The 14,528-nt window shown below is 43.8% G+C and overlaps 1 protein-coding gene across 1 annotated transcript in view; it reads left to right on the forward strand.

Moving 5' to 3' along the window:
• Positions 1-14,528, forward strand: part of USH2A (usherin) — a 504,580-nt gene that overhangs the window by 160,824 nt on the left and 329,228 nt on the right. Inside the window, exon 20 of the mRNA XM_069955428.1 lies at positions 5,766-5,999. Within this exon, the coding sequence (XP_069811529.1) occupies positions 5,766-5,999 (234 nt within the window). The remainder of the gene's footprint in view (positions 1-5,765; positions 6,000-14,528) is intronic.

Raw genomic sequence — 14,528 nt, forward strand, 5'->3', positions numbered from 1 at the left:
CTTTGACACCCATTTCTGATTTTTCTTGCCCCCTCTTCTTCGTCCTTTTTCTCCCCCCTCTCTTTGTGTAGCCCCTCACCTCTTGCTTCCTCTCCCTCTGTTTGTTTTTGTCGATTCCCCCCCCCCCCCCCGGGCCGTTCCTCACTGAGCATGTCCTCGGTTCTGTGTGTCTCCATTAACGCACAAGGCCTGAACATATCAGAGAAACGCTCCTCCCTGTTGCGTCTCCTGTGGGCCAAACGTGCATCGGTGGCGTTCATACAGGAGACCCACTTCCGGGAAGATCAAATCCAGAACCTGACAGATCGTAACTTCTCTGATGCATTTCATAGTTGCTCATCGGAATTCTAAAACAAGAGGGGTATCTATCTTGATTGCCCGCTCTGCCCCGTGGGAACTAGTTGACCAGGTGTCGGACTCGGAGGGCCGGTTCCTCTTTGTAAAAGGCAAAATGGCAGGTACTATATGCACCTTTGGCACAGTGTACCTTCCTAATTCCGGACAGGTAGACTTTTTAGACCGCTGCTTTGCGGAAGTTGACGATTTCCTAGAGGGAGTGATTGTTCTCAGAGGCGATTTCAACATGACCCTCGACCCCCTTCTATACTCTTCCACGGGACGTTCATCCCTCTCTTTCTCCTCTCTTTGGCGCACCAAGCAAACGTTACACTCCCACCAACTGATAGATGTATGGAGGCTCCTCCACCCACAGGACAGAGACTATACCTTTTTCTCTAACCCACATAATCTTTATTTGCGTCTCGACTATCTTTTTCTCTCACACGCACACCTTGACCTTGTTACTGCCTCCTCTATCGACCCCATCTCATTCTCTGATCATGCACTGATCGCTCTTTCTCTCTCTTTTGCCCCCCCCCCCCTCAACCGCGGACGTGGCGCTGGCGCCTCAACGACACCTTGCTTAGGGACCCTGGAGTCCTTGCCGAAATACGGTCGGACCTGTCTAACTACTTTGCAACCAATGTTACCACAGATGCCTCCCCCCAGGTTGTCTGGGAAGCTCATAAATGCTTTATCCACGGGACGTTCATTAAACTGGCCACGCGCCTCAAAAAAGAACGGTCTGCTAAGATTCTCGCTCTGATCTCTAAAATTGAGACCTTAGACAAGCAGCACAAGAGGACGCTTGCAGTAGCCACTGGGGCGGAGTTGGCAGCCCTTCGGGGTACACTGAGGGATCTTACCTTCGCAAATGCCAAAGCCGCTCTTGCTCGCTGCCGCCGCCACTATTTTGGATTCGGCAACAAGCCGGGCAAGACCTTAGCCCGGGCCTTACGGTCGCAAAGAGCCCGATCCTTTATCCCTCATGTCTCCTCCTCTTCCGGTGCTAAACTCTCCCTGACCTCTCAAATAGCTGATGCCTTTCATTCTTATTATGTGACTTTATACGGTCTCAACTCGGCAAGCAGCCAACCTAGCTCCGGACCCCTCCCCTCCTCCATCTCGGGCCTTCCTTCCCTCCCAGAAGACAGGATCTCCTCTATTGAGTCCCCCATCACGGCCACGGAATGGGAATGGGCGATCAAATCCACCCCTTCGGGTAAAGCCCCTGGCCCGGACGGGTTTACCCTGCCCTACTACAAAATCTTTGGTCCCCTCCTGAGGGAACATTTTTTATCTGCGTACAATTCTGTCTCCACTGGCTTCCCACTCCCTCCGGACTCACTACGGGCCCACATCTCGGTAATCCCCAAAGAGGGTAAAGATCCCTCTCACTGTCAAAACTATCGTCCCATTTCCCTCCTAAATTTAGATCTAAAGTTTTTTTCTAAAATCTTGGCAGCCCGCTTGACGCCACTTCTCCAGCCCTTTATACATCCGGATCAAGTAGGCTTCATGCCTATGAGAGAAGCGTGGGATAACACCACCCGAGCCCTCAATCTCATCCACCATGCCCATTCTTCAGACCTGCCATCAATGCTCTTATCCACGGACGCGGAGAAGGCCTTTGACCTAGTTAGCTGGCCCTTCCTCTTTGCCACCCTCCAACATATCGGCCTTGGTCCTCATATGCTGGCGTGGATAGGCTCGCTATACTCCCACCCCTCAGCCCAGGTCTCGGTCAATGGCCTTCTCTCCGCCCCATTCTCTATTTCCAACGGTACGCATCAAGGCTGCCCCCTGTCCCCTCTCATCTTTATCTTGACACTGGAACCTTTCCTTAGACATGTCAGAAGCAATGTTAGTGTCTCTGGGGTGAGTGTGGGGCGAGTGGAGCATAAGGTAGTGGCATACGCAGACGATCTCCTTTTCTTTTTAACCTGTCCTTCTGTGTCCCTCCCTAACCTTCTTTCGGAACTCTCTCGGTACCAAACCCTGTCCAACTACAAGATAAACTTGCAAAAATCCGAGGCCCTTAATCTCTCTCTTCCTTCTCCCATAGTGACCGCCCTGGAGTCCGCCTTCCCCTTTCGTTGGTCCCGTTCTTCCCTGACTTACCTGGGGGTCCAACTAACGCCCTCTGTCTCTAATATCTTCACTACAAACTTCCCTCCCATGCTGAAACGAATTGAGCTGGACTTGCTGAGGTGGCACAAGGGCCCTTTCTCCTGGTTTGGGCGCTGCTCTATCTTTAAAATGAATATCTTGCCTCGCCTCCTGTACCTCTTCCAGGCCCTCCCGGTGGCAGTGCCCTTGTCCTACTTTAGGCAACTTTCCACAATCCTTACCAGGTTCATCTGGGCTCATAAGCAACCCCGCCTTGCGAAGGCAGTCCTATATCGCCCAAAATCGAGAGGTGGCCTAGGGCTTCCCAACCTCTACCACTATTATGTCGCCGCCCACCTTTCGAGAGTGGTAGACTGGGTAGGCCTCGAAATGGAATTGTCCCCCCTCTCGCTGCAGGCAGCCCCGTGGCTACCGGATGCCTGTCGCCGACTTGCCCAACACCCTACTATTGCTCCGACCCTGAAGATATGCCAAAAACATCTCTCTTCTGGCTTCCTGGCTTCACACCCCTCTCCTCTATTTCCAGTCTTGGGTAACCCCTCTTTTTTGCCCGGCATGGAAGATCCAGTGTTTCGCACTTGGTCCCGTACAGGTAATTTCCGCGCAGCCTCTTTCCTCTCAGGCTTGAATTGGCTGTCTTTGTCTTCGCTCAATGACCTTGCGGACCCTTCACCTTTAGGATTCTGGCGGGCATTGCAGCTACACCACTTCCTTCATTCCCTCCCCAACCCCTCCTGATTCGCACGGCCATATACCCAGTTTGAATCTCTCTGTCTGGGCTCCGGCCCTTCCCGCCACACTCTCTCTCTTCTATACGCAATGTTGGGTTCGCCTCCGGAACAGCCTCCGCCACCCTTTCTCAACGCTTGGGAAGAGGACCTCAACATTACGTTTTCTGCAGCGCAGGTGGAGCGTGTCTTCACATGTACACTCTCAACTTCCATTGCCTCTCGTCTCCAGGAGGCCTGATACAAACTACTCTCTCGTTGGTATCGAGTGCCTACCCGACACCATCGGATTTTCCCGGAGGTCTCACCACTTTGCTGGAGGAACTGCGGTGGGGAGGGGTCCCTTCTCCACACCTTCTGGAGCTGCCCTAAGCTGGTCCCTTTTTGGAGGGAAGTATGGCGCATTTCCTCTACTTTCACTGACTCTCAGCTTCCTTTCTCCCCATCACTCTTCCTCCTGCATCTGTCGGAGATTACTCTGAAGTCCTACCGACGCTCTGTGCTCCGTCACCTGGTCAATGCCGCCTGTGCCTGTATCCCCGCACTGTGGCGTCAACCCGATCCCCCGAGTATTTCCATGTGGCTCCGTAAAGTGGAGGATATCAAGCGCATGGAGGACCTCACTGCGCAACTGCATGACAGCAACTCTCGTTTCTTCCGGACGTGGTTTCATTTGGAGCAATTTACCGAATTGACCGAATTTCGGTCCCTCCTGACTCCTGAGTGAGGAATGGTCCCCCCCCCCCCCACTCCCCTCTCCTCCCCATCTTCCCCTCACCTCCCTCTGGTAGCTTTTCTGTGTCCTTTTCTTTGTTCTTCTCTCCCCCCTTTCTTCTTTCTGGTTGTTGTTTGAGCGTTAGCTCACTCCCTAGTTGGTTTGCGTTATGCCTACCCACCCATCGGGAGCTGCGGATTGCCTTGGTATTTGTTACAGCTTTATTTCTGACTTCTGTTGTAAAATATGTCTATGCAATAAGGATATGTTTCTATGTCAGTGCATTTTGTGACTGCGGCACGTTGCTGCATGTTTTGTTATATAAATTGGAAAAAAGAATAAAATAGAGAATTTAAAAAAAAAAAAAGAAACATATTAGGTTGGTTTGACAGCTTCTGTCCTTAGTAAAACCATGCTGGTTATCACTTATAATACTATTAGCCACTACATATTCCTGGATGTAGTCCCTTATAAGCCCCTCAAATAGTTTCCCCACGATGGACGTTAAGCTTACAGGTCTATAGTTACCTGGGAAGTTCGAGAGCCCTTTTTGAAGATCGGCACTACATTTGCCTTACGCCAGTCCCTCGGCACAATACCAGTAACCAAAGAATCACAGAATATTTCATACAAGGGTAGAGAAATTACAGAACTGAGTTCCCTAAGAACTCTGGGGTGCAATCCATCAGGCCCTGGAGCTTTGGTTACATTGAGTTTGTTTAATTTATCTTGGACCATATTTATAGTAAACCAGTTCAGTACATTACATGTGTTAGCAGCACTGGCCCCACCCACCTCAGTACTGGCCCCACCCACCACAGCTCCATCCTCTTTTGTATATACAGAACTGAAGAACCCATTAAGTAACTCAGCTTTCTCCTGATCCCCAGTTATTAACTCCCCGTCACCATTATTTAGGGGTCCTACATGCTCTGACCTTGGTTTTTTTGCATTAATATATTTGAAGAATTTTTTGGGGTTTCTTTTGCTATCTATAGCTACCTGCCTTTCATTGTGAATTTTTGCTGCTTTTATTACATTTTTACAGGTTTTGTTGACTTCTTTGTAATGTTTAAATGCTACAGCTGACCCCTCTGATTTATATTTTTTGAATGCCCCTTTTTTCTCATGAAATACTAACAAAAAAATAATAATATTTAAAAAAGTAAAAGTTAAAATTAAAAAAATCAGTATCAACCCCCTCCCCCACCAGTGCTTGTTTATAACTTCTCGCCTTCTAAGGGCTGTTTTGTTTTTGGTTTTTTTTTAGGATCAAAAGTAATTTTTAAAAACACCATTAATTTTATTTTTAAATGTACAGGGAAACTGGTCTGAAATTGGAGGGAAAAAAATGCAGTTCTGAAACTTTTGAGGGATTCTGTAGGTCAGTATTCTAACAGTGATGTCCCAATTTTTATAATTTTTATGTTTTACTAACTTAAAAAATTATTTAAACTATTAAAAAAAAAAACCTAGAAGAAGCTACATGCTACAAGTTTTTTTATATGGTTCTTCGACATGGTTCATCCTGAGATTCATGTAGGTATTCTAGATATAGATAAACGATAAAAGCAGTAAAATAAATAAATAAGTAAATAAAAAATAACTAATAATTTAGCACCTATGGTCACAAAGGTGCGTACTGTTTGGCACCAATTACATTTTTCTTGAAGGAGTGCTGCGCCACAGAATATTTTTTATTAAAAAAGTTGCCTATGGCCATTTTCAGCAGCTTTTCATTTTACTACTCCTGTAGATGGTGGGAACTACAATGGACTAATACTGGCAGCCATATTGGTTGTCCACCAGGTCTTACATTTTCCCTGTTGACCGTAGTTTTTGTTTTCTTTCAGCACCGGAAGGAGTGACGTCACCACTAGTAGAGGGAATCAATAGCACTGTCATGAAGATTACTTGGTCTGCTCCTGTAAAACTTAATGGTCCTTCTCCAGTCTACCAGATAGAGAGGATAGAGCCGTCACTTACCATAGAAGACAAGACAACCTTCATCAAAGGAGTCCGCTTCCCAGGACACGGCTACTTCAGATTTCCATCATCCTTTTTGCCGGGCAACACATATTTCACAGGTAAATTTTTTTGTTAACAAAAAATTTCTTGAAAAACAAAGCGGCCCTAATACGTGGTTTGGACCTTAAGATGGGATTAAATGCTTAAGAAACGCTTCTATAGCCGCTGATCTCTGGAACTCATCCTGAATGTAGACCTTGAAGAAGGTTCAACCAGCCACCCATTGGCATTTTGCTGAATAACATGGTAACATAGTTTATAAGTTTGAAAGAAGACAAGAGTCCATCAGATTCAACCTAGAGAAACCCCACTGTGTTGATCCAGAAGAAGGAGAGTCTTCTTCCTGGACTGTATTACTGATGGACTATTCTTAGGGTATTCTATCAATATCTGATCAATTGGCTTCTAAATTGGGCAACTTCACCGATCAGCTGAATAAAGGGTTCCTTTCATTGCCCAACAGACCCATCACTATATATTTGGTTGTGGCCTAGATATGCCGTTCTCAGCAGTTATGTCCCTTCCAGGTTGGTCAGTAGAGGTGGCGAGTGTCCGCCATGGATAAGATATTGATGTCCAATCCCAATGACTGAATTAAAGAAAACTAACTTGTCCTCTTATCCACAGGATAGGGGACATGTAAGACATTGTGGGGGTCCAACTTCCGTACACCCTGCCAATCACCGATGCCCCCAGATTCTTTGTTATGAAGACAGCCGCGGGTATGATGTGTGACCTGCAGATCTATCCATTCCTATGGAGTAAGCACTTTCTGGCTTGAGAAAGGCTCCATTGTGAAGGCGAAACATTGCATGTGATTTGGCGTTTATGGAATAAACACGTTTGATTCACGATAACCTCAGAGTGCTGCAGGAGTTCTTATTACATAGCTAGATAGATAGGAGATAGATAGATAGATAGATGATAGATAGATAGATAATCGATAGATAGGAGATGGATAGATAGAAGATAGATAGATAGATAGATAGATAGATAGATGATAGATAGGAGACAGATAGATAGATAGATAGATAGATAGATAGATAGATAGATAATCGATAGATAGGAGATGGATAGATAGAAGATAGATAGATAGATAGATAGATAGGAGATAGATAGATAGATAGATAGATAGATAGATAGATAGATAGATAGATAGATAGGTAGATAGATAGATGATAGATAGGAGACAGATAGATAGATAGATAGATAGATAGATATCTGAAGTAGATTCAATGGCACTCCCAAATAGATGCAAAAAATCAGTGTTTATTCCAGTGTCCAAAAATAAGTTGTCACAGCACAGCAATAGGCAACGTTTCTGTGGCCTCACGCCACCATTTTCAAGCTGGCTTGAAAATGGTGGCGTGAGGCCACAGAAACGTTGCCTATTGCTGTGCTGTGACAACTTATTTTTGGACACTGGAATAAACACTGATTTTTTGCATCTATTTGGGAGTGCCATTGAATCTACTTCAGATATATTAGGAAGTCCGTGGTTGGGACTACAACAGGCACCCGTTCACACTACTGGCAGTGCTGCTGAAATAACATACATATAGATAGATAGATAGATAGATAGGAGACAGATAGATAGATAGATAGATAGATAGATAGATAGATAGATAGATAGATAGGAGATAGATAGATAGAAGATAGATAAGAGACAGATAGATAGATAGATAGATAGATAGATAGATAGATAGATAGATAGATAGGAGATAGATAGATAGATAGATAGATAGATAGATAGATAGGAGATAGATAGATAGATACATAGATAGAAGATAGATAGATAGATACATAGATAGAAGATAGATAGATAGATAGATAGATACATAGATAGATAGATAGATAGATACATAGATAGATCATAGATAGATACATAGATAGATGTCCTTTTATTTTAAACTTCTTCCTTTTTGTTTCTGACCTGAAACTTTTCCAATCAGGCGGTGAGGATTGGCGTGCAGGTAATGTGATGAAATATGGGGCTGGTGCACTCTTCATGCTCGGCGATGAATGATACACGTAATCAAGATTTATTATGTCTTTGAATTCTAATTGCCTGTTATGAATCACAGTTAATCACAATCAATGTGCAGTTAATGCAGAGTTCATTTAAACATATGTATTTCCTCTGCATTTCCACGTCCGGTGTATAGGTGACGGCCGGCGTTATTGTATCCCGTCTATAATCCAGACAGAGGTTCTTCTCATTGTCACTTGCGTCTTTGCTTATAAACTGTACAGATAGAAGACATAGAACACAGCTATAGACCAGTACAGTGATACGCTATTCTAAGGCTGGGTTCACACTACATATATTTCAGTTAGTATTGTGGTCCTCATATTGCAACCAAAACCAGGAGTGGATTGAAAACACAGAAAGGCTCTGTTCACACAATGTTGAAATTGAGTGGATGGCCGCCATATAACAGTAAATAACGGCCATTATTTCAATATAACAGCCGTTGTTTTAAAATAACAGCAAATATTTGCCATTAAATGACGGCCATCCACTCAATTTCAACATTGTATGAACAGAGCCTTTCTGTGTTTTCAATCCACTCCTGGTTTTGGTTGCTATACAGCCTCAAATATACAGCCTCAAATATATGTATTGTGAACCCAGCCTTAGGCGTTCTCAGCAATATACTCAATTTATTAATCAGTTTCCCTGAGCAGAGAGTGTGTAGAATGAGCGTTTCTCACATGTCTATTCATCACACAGATGGGCCATTGAGTTTAATGGGCACCATATAATGTCAGATTTCGGACATGCTACAAAACCATTGGTATTGACTGCACGTCCCCCGCATAATAGGATTGCAGTAAACTGATACACAATTTGCCGATCCATGGATCGTTCATGTGGCCTGGCCATCGGACTGGTTGGGCTGTATTATGGAGGCTCCATTACTGATGGGCCCAGGACGTCTCATATGGCCTTGATGCAACCTGTAATCACCTTCTCCTATAACATATTACATTGTGTGTACAAGACTATGAAACACATGGCTCTCACCCATTGATTTGTAGCAAAACTCGCACCAAGCATTGTTTTTGTAAGAATTTTTGGCAAAGGAACCCTCTCACACATTGGGTCAGAAAGATTGGTTTAGGGCAATGGGGGACACTCCATTAACCAACAGCTGTGTCTCCTGGCCGTCCCTAAATGGGGAGCAGAGAGTGAGTCCCAGCCAAACTCTTTCCTATCTTCCTGACGTGTTGAGTTCTACCATTAGCTCTTACATTTTTGACAGAGTCTTTAAAGGAGAATTCCGGACATTTTTCAATATCTGGCAGCCGGCAAGGGCAGAGGTGGAAATTGATATTAAGTAGGAACTTACCTCTCCCCATGCCCGCGGTGAGCGGTTGGAGCGACCTCGGGCCCCCACTGGACTCCGGGATGTCGGCACTACACACTTCACGGCCAGGTTGATAGACTGCTGCTTCAATCACTGATTGGCTGAGCAGGCAGTCCATCAGTAAGGACAGGCATTTTCCCCAAAGTTGTGATGTCATCATAACTCGTTGGAAAAAGCCTTCCAACAGGGGTCCTGAGGCCAGCCCTGCAGCTCACAGCGGCCACGGGGAGAGGTAAGTTCTTACTCGTTATCCAAGTCCCCCTTGCCGAAATTTAAAAATTGCCGAACTTCTCCTTTAAAGGGGAACTCCGGATAAGAAAAAATTGTTTTCTATTAAAAGTACATTAAAAGTTATATAGATGTGTCCATACAATGTATCACTGTATCTTTGTGGTTCTGCCACACTGGTAGCTGATAGGAATCCAGGAAGCGAAAAAAAATGGCCCCTGTGCCAATTCACATTGTCTCCTGATCCTGCTGCTATCCTCCCCTAGGAGACAAATCTTACATGCCTCTGTCTCACATTGTGTGTGTTTGCTGAGCACAGGCTGATGATACAGACAGGGGGCAGGGCATGATGTCACAGGGGGCGGGGCTGGATAACCCAATCCCCGGAGTGATTCACCATCTCGGCCAGAAGCAGCTGCTGCACTAATTTTAGTGATTGTAATGGGTGGGGGCTGTGATGATCACATGAGGGAAAGCATAGCATTCTGGGAAATGCCAAACCAGGAAGAAAAGAAACACAAAACAGAGCAACACCCCCCCCACCCCCACCCCCAAACAAATTGATTTTTGGTAGTTTCAAAACTGGGATAGACAGGTAAGTAATGCTATATGCTTCTGCAGAAGTTTCAATTTGTAATAATTTATAATAAGTAATAATAATAATAATAATAATAATAAATATAAACTCACCTTACCACGTGCCTGGGTGTCTTCGGAGGCCTTCCGTACTGTGTGCAGCTCTGCTTCGGTCTTTGCAGTAACAGGCCACAGCCGCTCAGCCAATCACTAGCCAAGACAGGCTGCGGGCAGTGAGTGGCCGGTCTTGACCGGTGATTGGTTGAGCGTCACTGCAAAGACTGGAGCAGAAGCAGAGCCGCACACCGCGTGGAAGGCCTCCGAGGACGTCTGGAAACGAAGTAAGGTGAGTTAATATTTATTTACACTATATAATTTTTACTCTATAATCATCAGCTGCCGGGCACGCGTTGCTATTACACGTAGCGATGTGCGGTCGGCGCCCAATGATTTTAGGTCTGAACCTTAAGAAACCATCAGCCGATGATCGCTTCATTGGTTGATCGGTCTCTTTATTACACGGAGAGATAATCAGCCTAATCGTCCTGATTCGGCCGTGTATCGCTCCGTATAATAGAGCCCACAGATACAAGGTAGAGGGGGCTTTGAAATAGTGCACTCTTTTTTTTATAGACCATGTCTTATATCAGTGGTAAGCTATAATACCAGGCACAACCTGAAGACAAGGGGGTGCTGTTTCCCCAAAAAAATGTTTTCCTAATTTCAAACGACCCCTCTAATGGGCAAAGTGAATGGATTCTGGCTATCATTGAGCTGGTCTGAGCTGCTAGAGCTAGCCTGAACCTGGTATTGATTTATTTGGAATATAAATGGTAATGCCGACAACCTGAAGACTAGACTTCTTAAAATTGCTGACCCAATTACTATTAAACCCTTTGATGACACATTAATACGTCCATTTGGACTGGTAAAATACAACCATTTAGAAGGGTGGGAGATGGTTCAGGTTTGAAAAATGGAGACATAAGTTTATTTAAAATAATTATTGACCCGTCTCGACCCCTTCATTCCAGAGCTACTGATCATCCCGGAGGTAAGTAATTAGATTTTTATAGCTGGAGATTATAATCAATGCCATACAGCCATCTCCATTGATTAAACCAAGGCCTTTGCTCCCACCTTCACTAACTATTTAAACAAAACTTGTAACTCCTCAATTACCAATACAATCCCAGCTGATTGATAGGCAACGGTGAGAAGAAAACCGTATGGTGACCTAGGAATGTACAGAGCCCTTGGTTAATGATTACATATAGTCTCTATACATATAGCAACCAGCCATAAGATTAAAACCACAGGAGAGATGGGTACGTGGATCTTCTGGTGACATTGGCGCTTGTCAGAATTGGCGTATCCAGCTAGTTGGACACTGGAAAAAAGTTTAAGTGTAAGGATCAGAGCGACTGTAACAAGGACCGAATAGTGATAGATAAAGACTAGGTCAGAGCATTTCCAGCATGGCCGGTCTTGTGGCGTGTTCCTGGTTTGTATAGGTTAGTACCTACCAACTGTGCTCCAAGGAGGGACAAGCATTGACCATGGGACATGGGAGCTAAAGACTCATTGATTGACCCCACAGAAGAGCTGTTGGAAAGCAAACTGCTGAAAAAGAAAGAAGTCAGATTACACAGGACGTCACAGCTAGTTTTGTATGGGGCCGGGCATGTGTGCGTTCCTTACCTGGAGAAGAGATGGCACCAGGGTAAACTACAGGAAGAAGACAAGATGGCGGGGGTAGTGTGATGGGCAATGTTCTGCTGGAGACCCTGTATCCTCACATGAGGATGTTACTGTACTACCTGACCATTGTACACAAAAGAAATTCCCAATTTCATGGCAGCAGGACCATATCTATAAGGAGTTCTTCAGGTTTTTGCTTAATTGATGGCCTCAGATATTCCATCAATAGTTATTTGGAAGGTGTCCACCGATGAAAAAATGTAAGGGGCCAAGGCTCTAATGCAAACACTGCAGCCACCTCTTAGTAAGCACAGTTCTGTACATTAGGTGCAGCTGTACCCTGTATTGCAACTTCTCCTGCTGCACTTCACTTCAATGCATGCCTGGTATTAAAGGGATACTCCGTCAAAAACTTTTTTCTTTCAAATCAACTGGTTTCAGAAAGTTATATAGATTTGTAATTTACTTCTATTTAAAAATCTCCAAAAATCTAAAAAAATTCCAGTACTTATCAGCTACTGTATATCCTGCAGGAAATTGTGTTTTCTTTTCAGTCTGACACAGTGCTCTCTGCTGCCACCGCTGTCCATGTCAGGAACTGTCCAGAGCAGGAGAGGTTTTCTATGGGGATTTGCTACTACTCTGGACGGTTCCTGACACGGACAGAGGTGGTAGCAGAGAGCACTGTGTCAGACTGGAAAGAATACACCACTTCCTGCAGAACATACAGCAGTTGATAAGTACTGGAAGACAGTAGATTTTTAAATAGAAGTAAATTACAAATCTGTTAAACTGACTGAAATCATTGATTTGAAAGAAAAAGATTTTTGCCCGAGAAGTAGAGTGCAGCATCCCTTTTAATCAGAGTAGAGGGTGTATTGGGAGTTAAATCTCATTAATAATTTATTATTAAAAACTAATTAACATCTTCCTAAATAAAACGTAATTTAACATATGTTTATCACTGTACCAATGAGACCCCATCTCTCTGGCCAAAACGCCCTGTAGAGAGTGAACCCAACACTACAGAGTTTTTCCATCTTAACAAGTCAGTTTGTTCCGTCTGTATTCCCTTTGTTTTCCGTCTCTCCTTTCATTCCTATAATGAGTAATTCCATTGTTTTCCGGCGCGGGGTAAAGGTCTGTATAACAAAGTGTAAACATTAGTCAGGCCGTTACCCATAAAGCCTCGAACACGGCCGCCCGTTATATGTCACTTGCTCGGCTATTGCCCATTCTCACACTTGTCTAGTCGCCGAGGGATAAAATAGAGCGCCGTAAAGTTGACTTTGTTTGGCAAGGCTCTGCAAAATCCCTGGAAGCGTGATGTGTGTGCCGGGCTCCGGAGAGAAGGACGTATTGATTATGTTATTTTCACCGTGGCGTTCGGTCGCAGCCCTAATAATCATTAGCCATTGTGCATATTTATTACGAATAAAAAGGGATAAATGAGCCTGACATTAAACAAATAAATAAGAAAGAAGCTCGCTCATTGTCTGCGCGGAATAACCGCATAAAATCTTTAAGATGTAAAAATTTCGGACTCTTCAATTACTCTAATTGATTGTTCAGTGCGCTCAGTCAGCCAAAAGTAGAGAGAAACTTTGTACAGAGATCATTAGTTTTTCTCCATTTAGAGATTAATCATGAGGAGCTCTGGCTCTTTAATTCTGTAATTTGTATATTTAATGGGCTGCTGCAGAATCTATGACAGTAATTAGCATTGCCTGAAAACTCATTAATACGCAACAACATGATTAATGCCACATTAATGCAAACATGACTGAACTTATTTGGGTTATCTGGTAAAGAGATTCCACTTAGAATAGCCTGTTTGTTTTACTAGTGGTGGCCATCATGGCCTGATGTAAAGAGGACGGGTGGAAAAATAAACAAACGCTGGGATGAAAAAATATAAGTATTTAAAAGGAGGAGCATCCTTAGGACAACCCCTTCTTAACAGGCCACACCCCTGAGGATCCTCTAGCCAGAGCAAATCACGAGGCTGAAAGGATGCACTAAATAATGATTGACCTGATGTTCTCACAGTGGTCATATATCCACTCTAATTCAGAGATGTGATAGGACTATGTTAATATGTGAATATTCAGCCTTAACCCATACTATATTTACAGCAAATCACAGGAGTATGGAGATGGGTTCAGGAGCCGATTCCTCTCCCTACTCAGCAGGTGCCAGCTGATATCTAAAATGATTGACAATAAATTTTACTCTAATGTTTTTTAGATGCCAAGGTCATCAGTGATCGTGGCATCTAGGGGGTTAACAGGTACTAGCACTTTCAGGAAACACGTGGTGCCAAATGGTTGACAATGCAGCTGGTGGCTGCCATCTTCATTTTTTTCATTGTAGCCTGCAATAGTAGAATTCAACTATGACTAGAGCACTGCACTACAATAGTAAATATTTTTTTTTTTTTTAATTATAAAATAAATAATAAATGTATTATATATACATATACAAATGACAAAATTGTGAGTTTCCACAATTCTAGAGAACGTGGAACAAAAATGGTAGAATGAAGAATTGAATAAAAACGACTATGGATAATGAAGAAAAAAAGAGCCCTCACCCAGCTCTGTATAGGGGTGGGAATATGGTGATGTGAAAACTTTTTTGTATATTTTTTTTTTTTGTGTATTAATAGTAGTAGAACAAAACAAAAATATATAAATTTGTCGTTTCCGTAAT

This window comes from Dendropsophus ebraccatus, chromosome 15, assembly GCF_027789765.1.
Source record: "Dendropsophus ebraccatus isolate aDenEbr1 chromosome 15, aDenEbr1.pat, whole genome shotgun sequence".
NCBI classification, from domain to species: domain Eukaryota; kingdom Metazoa; phylum Chordata; class Amphibia; order Anura; family Hylidae; genus Dendropsophus; species Dendropsophus ebraccatus.